The sequence below is a fragment of the Drosophila hydei genome, unplaced genomic scaffold (genome assembly GCF_003285905.1).
Source record: "Drosophila hydei strain 15085-1641.00,03,60 unplaced genomic scaffold, DhydRS2 tig00008132-arrow-arrow-pilon, whole genome shotgun sequence".
Classification (NCBI taxonomy): Eukaryota; Metazoa; Arthropoda; class Insecta; order Diptera; family Drosophilidae; genus Drosophila; species Drosophila hydei.
This window is the reverse complement of record NW_022045841.1, coordinates 1-19,135: the sequence shown is the minus strand read 5'-3', so window position 1 is coordinate 19,135 and position 19,135 is coordinate 1. Positions and strand designations below refer to the sequence as shown.

At 38.2% G+C, this 19,135-nt stretch overlaps 2 protein-coding genes across 3 annotated transcripts; one reads left to right on the top strand and one right to left on the bottom strand.

The window, feature by feature from the left end:
* The first annotated feature begins 395 nt into the window (after positions 1 to 395).
* Positions 396 to 15,588, top strand: LOC115483437 (autophagy-related protein 16-like). The gene is given in 12 exon segments (XM_030225408.1): positions 396 to 757; positions 889 to 1,150; positions 1,210 to 1,372; positions 2,059 to 2,147; positions 2,761 to 3,236; positions 3,301 to 3,443; positions 14,696 to 14,963; positions 14,966 to 14,995; positions 15,056 to 15,143; positions 15,200 to 15,343; positions 15,496 to 15,554; positions 15,557 to 15,588. Coding segments are annotated over 12 exon segments (1,854 nt in total). The 5' UTR covers positions 396 to 657.
* On the bottom strand, positions 5,782 to 13,589 carry LOC115483436. 2 transcript variants are annotated; one of them, XM_030225406.1, is made up of 9 exons: positions 13,272 to 13,589; positions 9,084 to 9,538; positions 8,772 to 8,988; positions 8,357 to 8,517; positions 8,069 to 8,270; positions 7,521 to 7,772; positions 6,523 to 7,457; positions 6,186 to 6,452; positions 5,782 to 6,080 (listed from the first exon to the last, which is right to left on the bottom strand). In XM_030225406.1, exons 2-9 carry the CDS (start codon positions 9,421 to 9,423, stop codon positions 5,911 to 5,913), a joined length of 2,544 nt encoding a protein of 847 aa, XP_030081266.1. In that variant the 5' UTR covers positions 9,424 to 9,538; positions 13,272 to 13,589; the 3' UTR covers positions 5,782 to 5,910. The 2 variants fall into 2 exon arrangements, with proteins under 2 accessions (XP_030081266.1, XP_030081267.1); XM_030225407.1 differs by having other exon boundaries at positions 13,285 to 13,589.
* Positions 15,589 to 19,135: the final 3,547 nt, after the last annotated feature.

Below are 19,135 nucleotides of genomic sequence, written 5' to 3'. Positions count from 1 at the left end.
TTCATAGTACACACATCAAATTTAAATTAGATGCAAAAATATCTCAACCACAAATTTGAAATCACCAAAGTAGTATTTTATTAACGGCTTTGAAAAAAATACTAACAAATACTATAAGAGAAAATACTTTTGTGAAAACTACTAAATTACCATAAAAATACAGGCTACCAACAAAAAAATAATACTATTACTGTAAAAACATATTAATAACAATATACTTTAAAGCAACAAACAAGATATTTTGTTTAAGAATAATTATATTTTAATATATAATAAATATTTTAAAAGTATTTTCATTATTATTCAACTAATACTACTTTAATTTACTATTGCTTACGTCATTCTTGGTATCTTTCATATTTCACGACAATTCTCGATTGGCCACTTATCGTCCAGCCACCACAGCGATAAACAGCTGTTCAGAAAGACAGCGTAAAACAATAATCGTCCGGTCACAACAAATTCATTTTAACAAGAAAGAAAACATTAGCTTAATCGTAAAGCAATTACGTTAGAGCATCGTAACGCATCGATTTTGGAAATTAATTAGAATAGCGTTGCCATAAAATATGCCTGTATTCGCATTGTGACGACAGTAAGAGCAGCAAGGCGCAATACAATCTTTTACGACAAGCCAAATCTCATTTGGATCGCAAGATGTCCACTGAGGAGTGCCTGTGGCGCGAGCACGTTGTTCAAAGATTGCGTGAACGGGACCGCAAGGAGTGTGAGAACTTCAAGGAGATAATAGTGCAAAGTGAGTAACTTAGGTATACATATATATTTATATATGTATGATTTAGCTGCAGACAAAGTTTGACTGCGACACAGTTCGATTGACTGCGAACTAACTAAAAACTTGTTCTCTTCCAACGAGCACCATCACAGACAATCGCCTCATAGATCATGTTGCGCAACTAAAGTCGGACAATCTGAAACTGTCTGTGGAGAATGAGCAACTGCGCAATGCTGTGTCAACAGGTGGCACCGGTCCCAATGTTGCTATGGCTACTCTGGAAAAGAAGCTGCTGGCGCAACAAGAGGAACTCACGGACCTGCACAAAAGAAAGGGTGAACACTCGCAAATGATTGTCGATCTAAATCTCAAAGTTGAGCAGCAAAAGGAGCTCATTTCCGAAAAGGAGCACAGGTATTTGCCAAGGACTACTCTAACTAGGCCTGGTAAACTTTATATTGCGCTCCTTTCAGTCTTTACGAACAACAAACTGCCAACAATCGCTTAAGGGCTGAGGTGCAGTTGTTGCACTCCAGCTTGGAGGAGCTCAAAAAGCTGAACACGACCTTGCTGGATGAGCACACAGCACTGCAGCTGGCATTCAGTTCCCTGGAAGAGAAGATGCGCAATGTACAGGTTAGTTGCTGTTTGATCAGATGTGCCTCATGGATATTGTCATCGTTGTAGCATTGCCTTACAAATTCTAAACACTTCACCCCCTCAATATTATTCCCTTAAAGTAAAAGTATTGCCAATTTGTTTTTTGTATTAGTTTGTCCAAATTGTCTTGTTTATGTTATAAATGTATTTGGATAGTGTATAGCATAGTCGCTATTGAAGAAATTTGGTAAGTAGCTAATGAACGTGCGTAGAGTAAACTAAGGTAAAGCATCTACTTAAGGGTAGTCTATTTTATAAAGAGTGTATTGCATGGATCCATAAACTCCATTCATATTTCAGAGTCTATTCAGAATGGTTTTCTATTCTTATATATTGCATATTCATTTGTCACCTTAACAAATGAGTTTCTTTTAAAATTAGTTAGAATGCATGCGGTCAGACGCTGATCTCGAAAATGAATATTTAATCAGCTCAGCTACGAAACAAACGAGCAGACACGAATGAGGCTTATTTTATCTGTCTGTTACTTCCAATGACGGCAAACTTGTTTCTTTGTCGCGACGTACAAGTTTTTATGAGCCAAAGCAAATGAATTTGAATAAAAATAAATGCATTTATAATGCCTTATTAATTATAATTATTGTAATTAAAATAAATTTAAATATTTGTTAACATTTTTTATCGTCCCTTTCGCCTTGCAGGACGAGAATCGCTACTTGCTGGAACGTTTAATGCGCTACAGGGCAAAAGATGCCGATAAACTGAATGAAGAAAACGAAAGTTTGATAAGGTAACAAAAAGTGAAAAGAAAAAGGAAGAATGACTTTTTATTAAACGTGCACTGCATTCATTTATAAGTTATCGGTTCATATAAAGATATTGTATATTCATATACATATAATATTTATAGAAATGTTGATAAGTATTGGCTAAAACTAGCAATGGGTATGACTAAAATATATATTCAAAAACAAAAATCGTTGTCACAGTAGAATTGAAGGAATTGCATGATTCATCTATTATTTATTATTTATTATTATTTTTGCATAAGAGTTCAGCTTTCAAATGATACAAAGACCAATTTGAAGTTTTAGGAAACTCTTCAATTAGAAATGTTTCCCAAGAACTCGCGCAAGACTTTTTATGTTTTCAGCTAAATAATTTGGAAAAGTTGTATTCCATTTAATTTTATTTTTAATTTGCAATTTACATAACTCGCAACTCATTGTGTCATTAAATTAATTAAATACATTGTTATTCAACTAAATTGCTTTTGCTAAAGGTAAATAATCTTGATTCGTTTATTTATAGTCGGGCTTTTTCGAATTTAATATTTTTCGTTTTCTTGTTTTGCTTTTATATGGTTCAACATTAAATATGTAACCGATTTCGAAAATATCTAGAAAAAGACTGCCGTCACTTTTCAGAAAACGTTCGGCTAAACTGAAACGTGACTTGGAAGACGCCGTGCGCGAGCCCAATTCGCCGGGTAACCCGGTTGTTCCTGCACCCGGCAGCACCCCACTGCATCGCAACTCGAGTCCAGCTCAATTTGGTGGCACCGCTGGAAGCGACGACGAAATTGATGACGCGTCGGTAAACGGCGCTATGGAAGCTTTGAGTCTCAACGACGAGGAATATATCAATGCAAGATTTATGGCCGGCGAAAACTCCCACGACATACAACGCGCTAACGCAAATAACTCAATTGAGGGTCTCAAAGCCGCTGGCTATCTTGGCCAGCCGAATCCGACAAAGATCCTAATGAAATTCGAGGCCCATGAGAACGAGTCGCATGCAGTACGTTGGAGTCCGGTGGAGCGCATGGTAGCTACGGGCGGGGCCGATAGAAAGGTCAAACTGTGGGACGTTGGCAAAGGTAATTATCAGTTATGCAGCTGCCAAAGAGATTTTTTTTATTAACTGCATTCAATGCTCATTAGCCTCGACGGAACCCCGTGCTGTGCTTAGTGGGAGCAGTGCCGGCATCAACTCTGTCGATTTCGACTCAACCGGAGCGTATATACTAGGTACTTCAAATGATTATGGCGCCCGAGTGTGGACAGTAATGGACAATCGGCTGAGGGTGAGTTGTGTTAAGTTGAACAGAATTCTAGGTTGTATAAAATGCGTATTTAGACAGCTTTACTTGTTATCTTCATAAGTATCAAAACAAAGACGAAATGAGATATGAATGAAAGAATGTTTAACTATGTAGATATAGTTAAAATTATAAGAATATATATTTATATCTTGCGAAATCAAACAAAGACTATAACATATACAGTAGGGAGCAAAAGTGTTTCCATAGTTGACACTTTCAACTTTGTGAGTCGATAATTTCTAAACGAATGAAGCAAATCAAAAAAACTTTTTTTTCCAATAATATGTATTTAATTCTTAACAAATTGCCGTATATAACAAAAACAAAAAATAATTAGTAAAATATTCAAACAAAGAAAACTGAAACAAAACGCATGTGTACAATTTTGCACCTTCAGTGAAAAAAATTTAATATGATTATAAATCAATATTTTGTCCACAAGCCCTTATTAGCTATTACATTTTTTATTCAGTTTGGCATACTCTCGACCAACTTTTCTATGGTTTCCTTTGGAACTCGGTTCCACTTCAGTTCTACACGCTTCCAAAGATCGTCTAGGTTGGATGGCATTGATTGATATTGCCCGAGCCGTCGCTTCACGATTGACCACAGGTTCTCAATCGGATTGAGTTCGGGACTTTTAGCTGGCCACTCCATCAACATAAAATCTTGGTTTTGTAACCATTCGCGGACAGTTTTGGCAGTGTGCGTCGGATCCCCATCTTGATGAAAAATGATTTCCTTTACGGGGTATGCACACTTGTCCAAAAAATTGGGTAGACAGGTTTTCAAAATATTGAGATGGTCTTCTTTTAACATTATACCATCAATTTTATGCAATGGTAACCAAGTAAAGCATCCCCAAACTTTGACATTGCCTCCTCCATGCTAAACGGTTTGCTTCACATGGTGTTTTTGAAGCTTTTCCCCGGACCTGTGCCAATAGTATTGCGTGCCATTTGATTGAAAACGGTTGAACTTGGATTCATCCGACCAGATAAAACGTTTCCAATCATGTACAGTCCAGTTCTTGTGTTCCCGGGCGAATTTCAATCGACCCTTGACATTCTTCTCGGATAGAGCTGGTTTATTTTGTTTCATACTTGCCACATATCCAACCTTAGCTAGTGCTCTTCTAGCCACCCGCCGACTCACGTCTTTCCCTATGTCCATAGATGCTTTCTTCGGTGTTAGGAACTTATCAGTTCCCATTAGTCTGGCGTCAGAGTCCTTTAAGAGTCGTTTGCGGCCTTTAATAGTGTTTTTGGATGTACCATTGCGTCTTTTCTGGACTTCGGACACCGCTGAATGAAAAATATTAAGCTGATCTGAAGTACTACGAGTCGAACAGCCACTTTCAGTTAGGCTAATAATACTATTTTCAACATCTGACGAACGCTTCTTCATTTTTTCGCGGTACTTTGTAGACTAATTGCTAAAATTAACAAATCTACTTCAAATAATAAGAAACACGTGGATTTCTGGATCATAAAAGTGTAGAATGCATAAATAAAACATATAAAGGTAAAACTGCATGTCTATTGCCGATAAGAGAATTAAGAAATCAAACCAAAGTAAGAATATCGGAAGGTGCAAAATTGTACACATGCGTTTTGTTTCAGTTTTCCTCGTTTGAATATTTTACTGATTAACTTTTGTTTTTGTTATATACGGCAATTTGTTAAGAATTAAATACATATTATTGGAAAAAAAAGTTTTTTTGATTTGCTTCATTCGTTTAGAAATTATCGACTCACAAAGTTGAAAGTGTCAACTATGGAAACACTTTTGCTCCCTACTGTATATATTTATTCATGCTAGACATATACGCTACAAAATACTTCCGTAATCAGAATCAAATAATAAGCTAGACTCGCCCGACTAAGACATACCCTTTCCAATGAAACACAGAAACCAAAAAATGTATATAAAAGATATTAATCAATTATTATCTTTGTATGCATCTGTTCTATGACAACATTTGTTTATTTATTTTATTTAATATTCTTATCATATTTATTTTGTTTATTTTGATATTTCCTTGCTCTAAATGAGTATTTAAAATATTATTTTTTTAATTTTCAACTTTCATGTTTTTAATTTTATTTAAACACTCATTAAAAAATCAGAAAAAAAGACAAGTGAGAGAGAACAGTCGTCTTTTTTTCCAAATTGAAAGATTATTATAATTATTATTGCTATTATTATTAATGTTATATTTATCTAATGCAAAATTTTACACTTAAGAATTTCGAAATATCACTTTTTTAAATATTTTTTAATCTGAATTCTCTTAAAGTAAACTAAGCTTTTCCTAAAATTTGTCATATATCAAATATTGCATTATTTTGCACCGATTCCAATCGAAACAAAAAAAACCCCAGTATATAATCGAATGTATATACTACCTACATAATTGTCGCTCACACCTTGGGCCCTGCTTATCAGATTATTTAGCGAACGCGATATTGTTGCTGCCGTTGCCCCTGTAGTCCGTAGCGCCATTGAGAAATTGATTAACATATGGCTGTTGGATCTGTCGTCGCCTATACAAATACGACCAAATGGCGATAACAATGAATTGTGCCACGAAAAACACGGTCGCAGCAACAATGAAACCTGCAACAGAAGCTTGTTTAGACTCGAATCGGAATGTAAATCAACGGCCTAACAGAAATTGATTAAGCGATTAGCAGATTAGATGCCTCCGCCTCCGTTACTCACCAATGCCATCGAAACACAAACCAGGCACGCCCTCATTCACAAAGAGCACATTGTCATATGAATCGTAGTCCTTTATCTTGTTTGTCTGTTGTTTCTGTTGCTGTTGCTGTTGCTGCTGCTGCTTTTTAACGAAGCCAAATTTATCAGTTATTTGTATCGACTGTACGAGCAGCAAATCCTCTTGACTTGTTTTGTTCTGCACCAGGCCAGCTCTTGCCTCACGGCTTGTGCGCCATAACTTATGCTGATGATGGCCTACAACATTTGCTAGAAGGTTGAGAATCGGAACACTTTACTATTATTATATGCCTAATGCAAGATATCAAGTTATACGCACATTGAGCATACGTCTCGCGCCTTCGCCTGCGTCCGTAGGACAGCTGTGTTCTGAACTCCGCCGTAATATCGTCCTGTTGGCAGTTGACTGGCTCACAGCTGGGCATGCAGGGCGTGACCAGAGCACGGAACTGCACAACGTCGCTTGAGGGGAATTTGAAGGCATCGAAATTGGAAAATAATATTTTGCCAGACTGTCCGCTTTTGAGAATAGGTCCCATAATCAGATGATCTGTGGGACAGCCCTGTGCGTCTATCAGCGTTATCTCCGCATTATCAGCGCCGTCCATTGCAACCAATTCGCGTACGAATATTTCATACGGACTCTGCTGATCGACTATTTCGAAATGAAGGGCCAGGGGATCGCCCACTTCGGCAGAGCGCATCATATCAGAGCCATCTCTGGAGGAGATCCTCATCAGCACATTGGGCGAGTCGACAATAACCTCCTCAGAGAGCGCTGTCTCCACGTCGCCCTTGACGCCCAGATCAACATCGTTGGTCACCGACTTGTTGGTCAGATCGTACTGGCAGGTCACGGCCAGACCCAAGTCTGACGAGGTGACAATTGTGTCGTGGTGCTGAATCACAACGTCATTCATGTAGCGACCCGCGCCGCTCTGGCGAACATTGCACTCCAGATTCTGGTAGCCCATGCGAATCTCAAAGTCCAGCGCACTGCTGACGTCCACAGAACAAGACTTGGGCGAGCCCTTGGCATAGACCTTGCCATCGAACAGCTTAGAGGTGCGTATGCGAGCGACCATGTCCCCTGCTCCGCATTCGATGGTCACATTATAGCACGAGGACAGCTCATAGGTAGCCGCTTCTGGTACCTCCAAATAGGGATCCTGCACATCCGACAGCGTTGCCCGACTGTGATGCGAGAGTCGGCAGACCATGTCGCCCGTGTCCCCATAGTCATATGAATGGCATCTGAGGGGAAGAGAGAGATGGAGTTCAATAACTTTGTTTATCTGAATTTCTTTGATTCCCTACCTATAAGGTGAGTTGAGACACAGTTCTCGGCACTCGTCCACGCTGCCAATGTCTTGATACACCGAGTCCACAGTTTTTAGTATGCGACCCGGCAAACGCTTGAATTCACACAACTTATTCGGCTCCTCGGCACAGTTATTTTCCAAATACTCTGTGCCGGCATGTGCCTGAAAGGCATTCGAACCCGCCAACGTAAAACGATCCATTTCGGCCAGTTCACATGTGTTTGAGTCGCGATAGTAGTTGGCAGATCTGCAAGAAGAGGGTTGGAAATATAATGGAACGAAAAGTTTTATTTGATATTTAATTCGAACTTTAACTTTATACCGATTAAAGCCATCTGCCACTTTTGATTTCAAAATATCTTTTACGACTTTCAGCTACTGCCACTTGGCTTAGTTTGAAGTCCATAAATTACATCAAATGCAATTGGAAGTAATTTCACATTAATTTTTGTTGAAGCTCAAATGTTCGTAAAATTCTGAATTTCTTCGGAATCAACGGAAAACATTCTCTCAATCATATCAGAAAACACATCAATAGCTCACCTGCATATGAATTCCGTTTCCCCAAGGCACAGCTCGAGGCAATCACGACGCGATGTCACTGATACGACCCGTTTTGCATGTCCATCCAGTCTGTAGTTTTGGACTCGATCGATGCACCAGGCTCTGGCACAGGGACGTACGCCCAAGCAGGTTTTCTGCGCATAAATCGTGAAAACAGGAAACTGCGATTTAGTGAGGGCACCTGAAATTAAATTTAGAAGCATTTGAAAATCAACTCGAGTTGTTAACACTAGAAATGTGGCTGCTCATAATAGGAGAATCACTTACCTGGCAAAATATCTGCGTTAGATGAAAATAGAACGCATAATCCAGTTTCGTAGTTAACGGACTGACAAGTTTCGTTAGTCTGACAAGATTCAAGGCAATCCGTGAGCATCAGTGTGCCCGGCAATGAGTCCAGTAGTCTGCCAGGTGCGGAGAAAACGTAGCTGTAAATTATATAATAGAAGTTCCAAGAATTTTAATGATTATTTCGAACATTATAATTTGATTATGTATCAAATGTATGAGCTGAAAGCAGTTATAATATATATATATATATATATATATATATATATATATTTATATATATAGTATGTATATAGTATACAATATATTCTGATCCTTAGTAATTCATTTCCTGTTTATTTATCTTTATCTTCTCCCTTCAGTTCTCTCGTTCCGTTGTTTATTCAAATCTTACCCTGTAATAATTTCGAAGCCCAGCAAATCTGGGTCACATTCCTCGACCGAATTGTGATTATGATAATTTGGCTGGCCAGCCAGAGGCAAAGGAATGCCCACTTCCTCCTGTCCCAGCCCCTGCCCCAACCCCAGCCCCAGCCCCTGCTCCTGCCCCTGCCCCTGCTCGGGGTAACTCAATAAGGGCATTGATGCGTCAGAGTCTGCGTGGCTGGCATCTATAAGTGAAATGAAAATGATGGCACTCATGGTTAATCGCAGCATTAACAGGTAGCGGGTTCACGTTGCCAGCTACTGTTTGCCAGGTATTTACCGTCAGCCAATTTGGTCTTTGTTGTTGCCCCTCGCAGCCCATTGGCATTGGCATTGGCCACGTACAATGATTGATCATTCTTCTGGCTGGGATCGGCAGGGCCGCTGCCAATGCTGTCGGTGCTCTTTGTTTTGTCACTTTCAGGCATTGATGCTGGTGCCAGCTGAATGACGACGGGTACCAGGTCCGCCAAATTGTCCCTTGCAGCTGCCTCCAGCTCGATGCGCGACCGACGTGCATCTCCCGACGAGCAGAGCATCAGCATCAGCAGCAGCAGCAACAGCAGTAGCTGCAAGTGCGTTGGCCTCATGCTGCGTAATGGTCGTATGCTGCTTTTCATTGGAAATATTTTCCTTGATATGCGTAGACTGTCGACTGTGGATCGTCGACGGTGGACTGTGGACCGTGCACGTTGCCTCGATTTGTACGATCTGTGAGCTCTCGCACTCGGCACGCTAAACAACAACGTTAAGAAAAACAATAGCAGAGGTATTAATTTAATTATCTTTTCATGCCTGCGGTCTGAGGTGTCGTTTAGTCCGTTCAATTGCTCTGGCGCCCAGCCAGGGGACCACCATTACCCATAATTGTATGTTAGTAGTTGTTGTGTTAATAAGCCTTAATAGGCTTATTACAGTATAATGACCTTTCCGCATCTATTCACAATGCTGCTGCTTCTTCGACACTCTTGAATCTATAGAACAACTATTTTTATTTATTTTCAATTAGAGATTGCTCAGCCCCAGCTCCAGCTCCAGCCTCACTCTATAATTCTGCAGACGTTTCTTGATTGGGAATTACAAAGAAAATGGAATAGTTTGTACTCTGCTATAGATCAATAAAACTGATTATGAATAAGTCTTTGACTAACTGTGGAGACATATGAGTGGCGCATATCAGCTACATTTTGTTACTTTTTCATTTAAAAGTTCAATTTCTAAGATATTTTTCTAGATCATAAAGATGATAGATCATAATTTGTATGAGAAAAATATCAAGAAATTTAAAAACTTTGTCAGAATTTAATTTTTTTCTTGAGAGAGCTTATGTAGGCTGTATATATCGTCTAGAAATATATTTATATTTATATCATATATATTTTAAAACAATTCGAAATTTAATATGAATGAATAATTCCTTTCCCCATAAGGTATCTAAATTGTCTCAACTATGTCATTTAAGCTTAACTTCTTAATCAATAACTTTGCCTTTATTTCTTGTAATTTTCTTCTCATATATTTCTTCATTTTCTATAAAATCTTTTTTTAAATAACTTCAATCTTTATCCATTGTTTGCTTGACTACACTAAAAAAACAACTAAAAATACGAAATCAACTAACGAACTGAACTCTGGCTGACATCTATGGAATGACACGAGCAACTCGAAACTCGAAAGCAACATTGACGAGTGACATCTGCTGATTGACAGTTATCGACGTAGACCAAGTTGAGGGTTATGGGATAAGTTTTTAATATGTGACTAAAATCACAGACGGAACTCTCAGTCAAATCGCAGAAAAGAGAGCAATAAATATATATAAACTTGATCTTGATTAGCATTAAGAGCTGAGCTGAATTGTAGAAGAATATTGAAGCTTTTACCTATATAAGAATTATCGATAAATATCGATTCTCTTATTAAGAAACTCCCTCAGTAAAGTAGTTGCAGCACACATTATAGCTCACACTTCATCCAATTAACTTCATCTATTTAGTACAACTAACTAGATACATTTTTATAAGCAGTGCTTTAATTGTATTCTAAACCTGTTTGAGCTTAAAAATTATATAAACATGAGATGAAAGCAGACTAACTTAATATGTTAGTGGGCTTTTGTTGCTGCTGTTGTAGTTGTTGTTGTGCCTACTTTGAATGTACTTCTTCTCATAGCAGATATTAGCATTTTGATTCATTTGCTCGCTCCTACACACGACCCTATGTAAATGAGTTACAGATTGTAAACAAAGGTAACAGACAGACGCCTTTTGCATTATAACCCATTTTCAGTCGTTGCACTAACCAGAGAAACCACAAAGCATGCTTCGATGCCTAAGTATTCATTGGCTTTGATCTCTTAAGCTGGGAAGATGATATAGCCTGTCTGTATCAAGAATTCGAGCGAGATAAGCCAACTTTACTGTTGGTAGTTGGCATGGGCATGGCCAATGCTTGGCTAGTAGCTAGCCATGGCTTAAATGTGCCCTTGTCATGGAAGAAGCAACAGAAGAAAGAGAAGAAAGTTGTGCACAGTTTTTGACGTGAAAGTGCAATTTGGACTAGCCCAACTTTAAGCTAGTTGCTATTCATACTATAAACCAATCATACTTTGTCGTGCCTTTGCCCTGTCGTTGAAATTGCTTTGCTAATTGCAGCTGCGCAGAATTAATGCACCTGGTGCATGGTTCTTTGAATGCCAACGTCCTTCTATTGCAATGCATGTGCGCATTGCGAGAAATCAAATAAATTGTTAAATATGACAACAGGCTGAGAACCCGCATTGACTTGGCCTAAATAGCATGAAGGCAGCGGCAGCAGCAGCAGCAGCGGCAGCAACAGCATTTGGTGCTACACATTGCGGCATGTGACTAAACATATAAGTGCGATTTCTTCCTCGTCTTTCTATGCATCTACGTAGTTGCAGCCGCCGCTGCTGTTGCCGCTGCTGCTGCTGCTGCTGCACCACCTTTTCTAACTGGTATTTCTGGATTGACATTTAAACGGTTCTTTTTGCGCACATCTCGAGATATAGAGTCCCGCTGTCCGCGGCCATTGAAATGAGCACATTGACTTAAGCTGCCTCCTTATCACGCCGCGTTGCCCCCACGACAACTCGCCTGCACTTCTTACCTGAATTATTTGCCATTGAATTAATGACAGCCACGGACGAGATCACTCGAAACGGTTTCCAATACACACAATGCGCACAATTTCCAGCTGCCTACCTAATTGCCCAAAAATATGCCCGATTGCGCTTCGACCCCATTTCTATAGTAAGACTCTTGCGGCTCCTAATTGTCAGCTGGCGTTTAAGTGGGCCAATTTTGGGAACGACCTTGTTCGCATATTCGGCTGAGCTTGCACTTGTTTGAGTAGGAAAAATATTACGACATCGAGTACTCGAACGAGGCCAGTCAAATATTGTTCAAAATTAATTGGAATATTGAGAAAATTCAGGCAACTTTAAGCTCTAGGCTGCAACATATGGAATATGAATATTTAACTAAAGATTGAATACTATATATATGTATATATGCTATTCTTAATATATAATTATATTTACATATGCTGTGGACAGTTATCTCAAAAAGCTACCAGCTTAAGCTAAAGCTGCAGGCTGATCAAAGAAGAGCTTGGGGCAACGCAATTGCAATAAATAATTTTATATTTTGCATTGCTTCCGGTTTGATTTTGAAGCTGCTTATAAAGATTAAAAAATTAAACTATATTTTAGACTCGATTAATTCAATTTGAACTAATTTTGTGAACTAAACTCGCGCTTAAACATTCTTATGTTATACTATATTCTTAATAGAAAATGGGCATATATAATATTTATATATGTTTATAATATAAGATGATTATATATATTTTAAAATAATCTAGCACAGATCTGTTGTGATATGATTGCATCATGCAGTCTCTACAACATCAAATAGTCTATGCATATGTCTGAGGCTACTCAGTATTAATTTGAATTGATATAATTACTTAATTACATATATATAATTCAATCATATATGTGTATCATATCACATCATATATCTGATAATATACTATATATGTCATATGAAAACTGTTTCACTGTTTTTTTAGCAGCTTGAAATATAAAACATATATTTAGAAACATTTTAAATATATATCAATTTATATATATAGATATATCAAAACTGATGAAGTTCCACAAATTTATAGTTATCAGTTTAGCTTATAGTTATAATTGCCTTCAATCAAATAATAAACTTATTAACACAACTTTGATTGTGGCTAGTGTTGTTGTGCCCAAAGTTCTGTGGCCACATAAATCGAGTCTTAACCACATCAAAAGCCTGCCCGTTATATTATTATTATAGTTACATTTAAGAAAAACGAATTGCTTTATTTTAGATTTAACTGCCTTTTGCGAACACTCAACGAACACTTGTACACTTGAGCAGAGATTAGTTTTAGCATGAGGCTTGGTATTCACCTTGCAGACGTACTTGATTACTTGAGTAAGGTTGCCGCAGAACTGAAGTCATTTGACCAATGTTATGTTCTTATATTTATAAGTTAAGACGCCTCTTCCGACTGCACTTAGACCTCGCAACTACTGTTCCATGCTCTATTCAGCATTCCATTCAAGATTGAAGCAGCCAGCTCTGCAGCATACGCACTAGGCTTGCTTTGAATCCGAGGAACGTAAGAGAGTCATGCTCAAATTCTGACAATACGTCAACCGGTGGCACTGTCGAAAGTGCTATTATTCTAAGCAAAAGCTACAGTCTACACAGCCAACTCAGAGAGACAGCCACAGAGAGAGAGAGAGAGAGTGAGTGGAGAAACCTGTTGCTTAGAGTTCTGGCCAACTTCAGGCATGCTCCAAGTCTCCAGAACGTGCATTGACCGTTCAGCTTCAGTTGCCGGGTTGATAACATTCCCCTGTGCTCTTTCGGAACTTGGCTAAGAGTAGGAGCTGCGCTTCACTTGCTATGGCTTAGAAAAACTTGGTCAGGGACATGAACAGGCTATTCTGGTTGCCAATACACACACAGCCTAAGAAAAAACTCCTGATACTCCTATTGTATTCACGTTGGCTTGTTTATGATATCAAATATATTTTATGTTATGATATGTGACATGGTATAAGCAGTCGGTTCTTAGTTTCGTAAAGTTATAAATATACATTTTTATATTACTTACCAGGAAATTGAAGCAGGAGTTTTCGCTTTGGCAGAGACCTGGCTAAAAGTATGTAAAGTTTATTTAGTAGAGATCTCAAAAGTGGCAGTAATTTTTTATATGAAACTTAAGCTATAAACCTATATATATAGACATTAAATAGTTTGAAATTTCCAGCAGATATGTCAATCAATTATGATAGTGAGCTTAGCTCTAACTATTGCATAACATAAACTGAACAGAAAATTCAGTTAAGATTTGCAAGTCTCTAAAAAGTTGAGCAGATTCCCTATCCACTACGATCTATAACTTTTAGTAAAGTCAGTAACTCGGCTGAGGTAAATGACTTTTGGGCAATGATAAGGGCATTCTGACTCATCCTCAACTGATCCTAACCGTAACTTCTAACCTTCTGGTCCAGCTAGTTGTTGTTTGTCTAGCTGAAAGCAGCCAAAACACTATTCAATAATTTGTTTCACGCAGTTGAAGCTGTGTTTACGACAACTTTAATTACGTTCTGTTCTCGAGAAAACTTGCCTGGGTGAGTAATTGCTAGTGACTGCTGTTTGGGATGCCTAACTGTTGGTAATAGACGGCGCGACGTCCCGAATTCATGGCTCATATATATATGTATTTATATTGTCAACGGGCATAGTGTGGCGTTTAGGTTTTTTTTATGGCGCCAAATTTGTTGTTTAACGGATTTACAACCCGGCTTCTTCTTTGTTTAAGCACACACTAACGGGTCACAGTGGCAAGGTGATGGCCGCCAAATATGTCCAAGAGCCAATTAAAGTGGTAACCGGAAGTCACGACCGCACTCTGAAGATCTGGGACCTACGCAGCATCGCGTGCATAGAGACAAAGTTTGCCGGCTCCAGCTGTAACGATCTGTGCACAACGGACAGCCTCGGCTCGACGATTATCAGTGGCCATTATGATAAGAAGATTCGCTTCTGGGATATACGAACAGAGAAGCAAGCGGATGATGTTTTGATGCCTGCAAAATTACCTCGCTGGACCTATCGAAGGGTGAGTGAACGGAACCAAGGCAAGATTTAAATTGAACCAATATTTAATTATCGCCAATAGATTGCAATTACCTGATATGTTCGGTGAGGGACGATACAATAAAACTATTAGACTTACGCAAGAATCAAGTTATATCCACTTTTCGTAAGTTCGAACTAACCACGCGTAAGATCTCTATATTATTATACTTTGTTTCATCTATAGAAATGAGCACTTCAGGATCAGCTGTGATTTTGCTCGTGCTTCCTTCAACTCTGGCGCCTCGAAGATCGCCTGCGGATCGGCAGACGGCACAATATATATATGGAATGTGAACGGATTTCTGGAGACAACGCTCAAAGGGCACAGGTGTGTAGCAATCGATTCCTATAGCTGCACTGGCACACACACACACACACACACACACACACACTAGAACACACCTATTTGCACTGTTCTTCTTCTCTTTTTCTTGTTTTATTGGCAACCCGTAAAAGTTCTGGTTCCGTATTCTTTCACAGCACGGCCGTCAACGCAGTCAGCTGGAGTCCGAACAGCAATTCGCTAGCCTCCGTGGGGAAGAGCAACGATGCATCATCTACTCCGACTCGTAGCCCAAAATTGGGGCTACTCTAATAACGCATAAGCATGTGCTTGACCCAGCGATAGCAGCTAATAATGATAGCTTTCTCGGATATACTTATGTTTACTAGGCACACAGTTCCAGATGTCTCTTTGCCCAATTAAGTCAGCAAGTCAACCGTGTGTCCTCGTTTACCAACTCCTTATAAAAAATATATAATATGTATTTGGATGTTATACAATATAAAGTATATATAGATATATATAAACATATGAATCAGTTCATTGAACCGACTCGCGTTTCTATGTAACCAACTTTTTTACGACATATTTTGTATGAAATTCATTAAAATTAACTCTAGATGGTTACCTAATATTATTATTACTATTACTATTATTATTATTTTTTATTATTGTGTACGTAAATCTGTCAATTAAATATTTAATTTTGACTTCTTTCACGTATTTAGGTTTCAACGAATTTAGCTATTTAACTATTGTATTTCAAAACAAAATATTTATTAACTTTTTAATTTCTACTAAAATAACAAATGTAAAAAATCAAGTTTTGTAACATGTAAATATGAAAATATAAATTATATATACAATTTTAGTTCACCACGAATTATTCATTCAGATTGAGAATTTTTTGGATGGCGAGAAATTTAGAGAAGTGGAAGATAAATGGATATAAATTGAATCTTGAATGTTTAAGACATAAAATCGTAGAATCTTTTTAGCAATATCTGAAAACTGAATTTTTAAAAAACCAAGCAATAAGTTTTAACAATAATTTATTATATTTAAAAATCAAACTTTTTAACTTCTGTGTGTTTTTATACGCTGAAATATGTTTTCCCTATGAATTGCATCTTACTAAGTGAATAGCTTTTATTTTAAAGTATTTATTATATATAGCTTACGTCTTCATACATTTAGCTTAATTTAAAACTAGACCCAGTCTTAGTCCCAATATGCGTCATCTTTTTTCGGTCTACCTTGACTTTGAAAACGTAATAAGAACCAATTTAGTTGGTCTGCCTTTGGCATGCAGCAGCACTCGAGCTGATGTAAGAATGCTGAGTCATTAAAAGATTTTTAAAATAGTTTTGCTTTCATCTGCATTAAATAAGCTCAGCTGTGAGCTAATATAGAATCAGACAGAGGCTGTAGAGTATGTGGTATGAGGCTAAGCCGAAGACGAATGAAACGTAGCACAAAATCTGAGAGGAGAGTTCAATTAAATAAACAGTTTTGTTGTAATTGTTTAATTTCTTGAATATATCTGCATCATACCATAATTAAGCTAATATATCTGATAGCTGACTCCTAAGCGCTACTTTGCTCTTCACGCATTTTATTTAATAGTTCAAAAGCTTAACTGAATCTAACTGCTATTACAAATATTCTATTATAAGAGACCTTAAAATACTTTCAACTATCAGTGAATACCCAAGGCCTACTATATACTACTATATAATTGTAAGTGTATGCCTACTTCCATAGACTACTATATCTTTGTAAGAGCATGACCTCGTCCACAAACTTTTCACATCACTTTTCGTCAATCATTATGCATGTCACCGCATTTAATGGCTTTGTCACATTTAGCACAAAGCATGTTAATTATTGGGAATCTGTTTGAGGATTATTCAAATGAGATCTAAGTAATTGAACTACTTGTCTTTTGCGATGTCATTCAACCAGCAGCAGATGGACATGCGGTGTCAATGCTCTCTGTGGCGCTGGTGACATTGAAGGTCCCAGTGTTATCGCAGAGATTAACTACCGGAGGCGAACTAGCCAACAACATGTTTTAAGCAGTTTATACAAACATTAGGCATTAAATGGAAGCAGCCACTAAGTCGGTTTATGCGCAGCCCGTGTATCGTATGCAGCTAGTTGCCTAAGATCGTTTACCTTGGTACACTTGGAAAAGTAATTTTTAATGGCACGAATGCTTTTCGTGTGGATAATGAGGTGCAGAAATCTAATTGCTTTGTTGGTACAGCCAGTCGAGAGTCGAGAGTCGAGCATTGAGAGTCGAGAGGAACACATTCGTGCAGCCCTTTTATTGAAAAATGTATTCAACTTGGCACGACAGTTGGCCACATTGCGCTCCAATCTCATGAGATCATTTTTAGCAGCCCTCCATGGACTATATCAAACACTCGTTCATCAATGCCCTTGTGCCTACACTGAGCAAATGCCACTCCTACAGCTAACTAGTACATGCTGCTGCATAAGCTAAATGTTTGCCCCTCTCTCTCTCAGTGTAATGATGTCTTCAGTCAAAGATTCGAATACTCTCTAAATGAGTAAATAGCTGTTTGGTGAGGGTATTTTAATTGTTTGCTGCAATAAAACAAAGAAATTACACTGAGAGAAATATTTTGGCAGACCTTTACATGCCCAGTGATCTGTTTATATTTATAGAATGACAGGTTTAAGCTTAAGGGAATACAAAATATTTATCTTAAGTTTTTCTTCCATAAAAAATATATTTTTCCCTTAAGATCTCTTAACTATCTCAGCAATACACCTAAAAACTTTGATCTAAAAGTAGTATTCCAGTAAAAGTTATTTCTTATATAAAAGTGTTCTATACTTTCAAAATATCTTTAAATATTTAATTTTTACGCCCGCTTAGCTATATAAAATCGAACTGCCTTACAGAAGTTCAGAAAAAGGTATCAAAGTGGGGCCGTTTTTGCTTTGATGCCTGTTTCGTTGGCGCGCTATAGAAAGTGGTAAGTGTTATTCTTATATAGTTATTCCTAGTCCATGCGCAATTAAGATTACTTTTCTACTTTCTAAAATAACGAAGCACGCAGCAACAGCAGCAACAACTGTAAATGAAAACTGAAGAGGTTCTTGGAACGCGAACGCCCACTTGAATTTAGCCAAAATAATGTGCACTCTGTGGCAACATTATCATTATTGGCGACACCATGTGGCAAAGTAAGGCCGGGTAGCCAGGCAGCCAGGCAGCCAGGCTGCCCCAGCCGCGATTCACTTTAAGATGTGGGTTGGACGTTCCACTCATTGCCATGGCGATGCTGTGCGCCATTATCCAGCGGCCAGCATTCTGATGCGCACCTGCTTCAAGCACGATATACATATAAATATATATATATATATATATATACATATATATATATTTGTGTGTATATAAGTGGAGTTGCAGCCGATGGTGTGCATCATGCAATTAATGCACCCTCGGAGCCAACAGGAACAGGCTTCGTGCAGATTTGTATCTTTATCTGCTGGTAGAGCAACACATTCAAGCAGGTAACTGCTGTCTGGCTGGTCCTCGCTCCCTCGCACACAGTTAGGTGCATTCATCTCAATTAATTCACTTACACAGCAAAAACAACAGCAACAGCAACAACAGCTATATAGTTATATAGCTATATAGTTGAGGCCTCTCAAGAATTCCGCGCCAACTAAGCACTTTGCTGAAAGGTCGTCATCGTCTTCATTGTCGTCGTCGTCGTTCAGTGTCTTTCAAATTACAAAATTAGGAAAGTTTTTAATTAGGACCAGCATGCAAGCCACATCGAAAGAATGTACTTCAGA

Excerpts from the sequence above, each read along its gene's own strand:
- LOC115483436 (XM_030225406.1), bottom strand. The coding sequence starts at position 9,423 with ATGAAAAGCAGCATACGACCATTACGCAGCATGAGGCCAACGCACTTG. Across the intron at positions 8,989-9,083 it reads AAAGACCAAATTGGCTGACG|ATGCCAGCCACGCAGACTCT; the intron begins GTAAATACCTGG and ends TTTCACTTATAG. Across the intron at positions 7,773-8,068 it reads GAAACGGAATTCATATGCAG|ATCTGCCAACTACTATCGCG; the intron begins GTGAGCTATTGA and ends CTCTTCTTGCAG.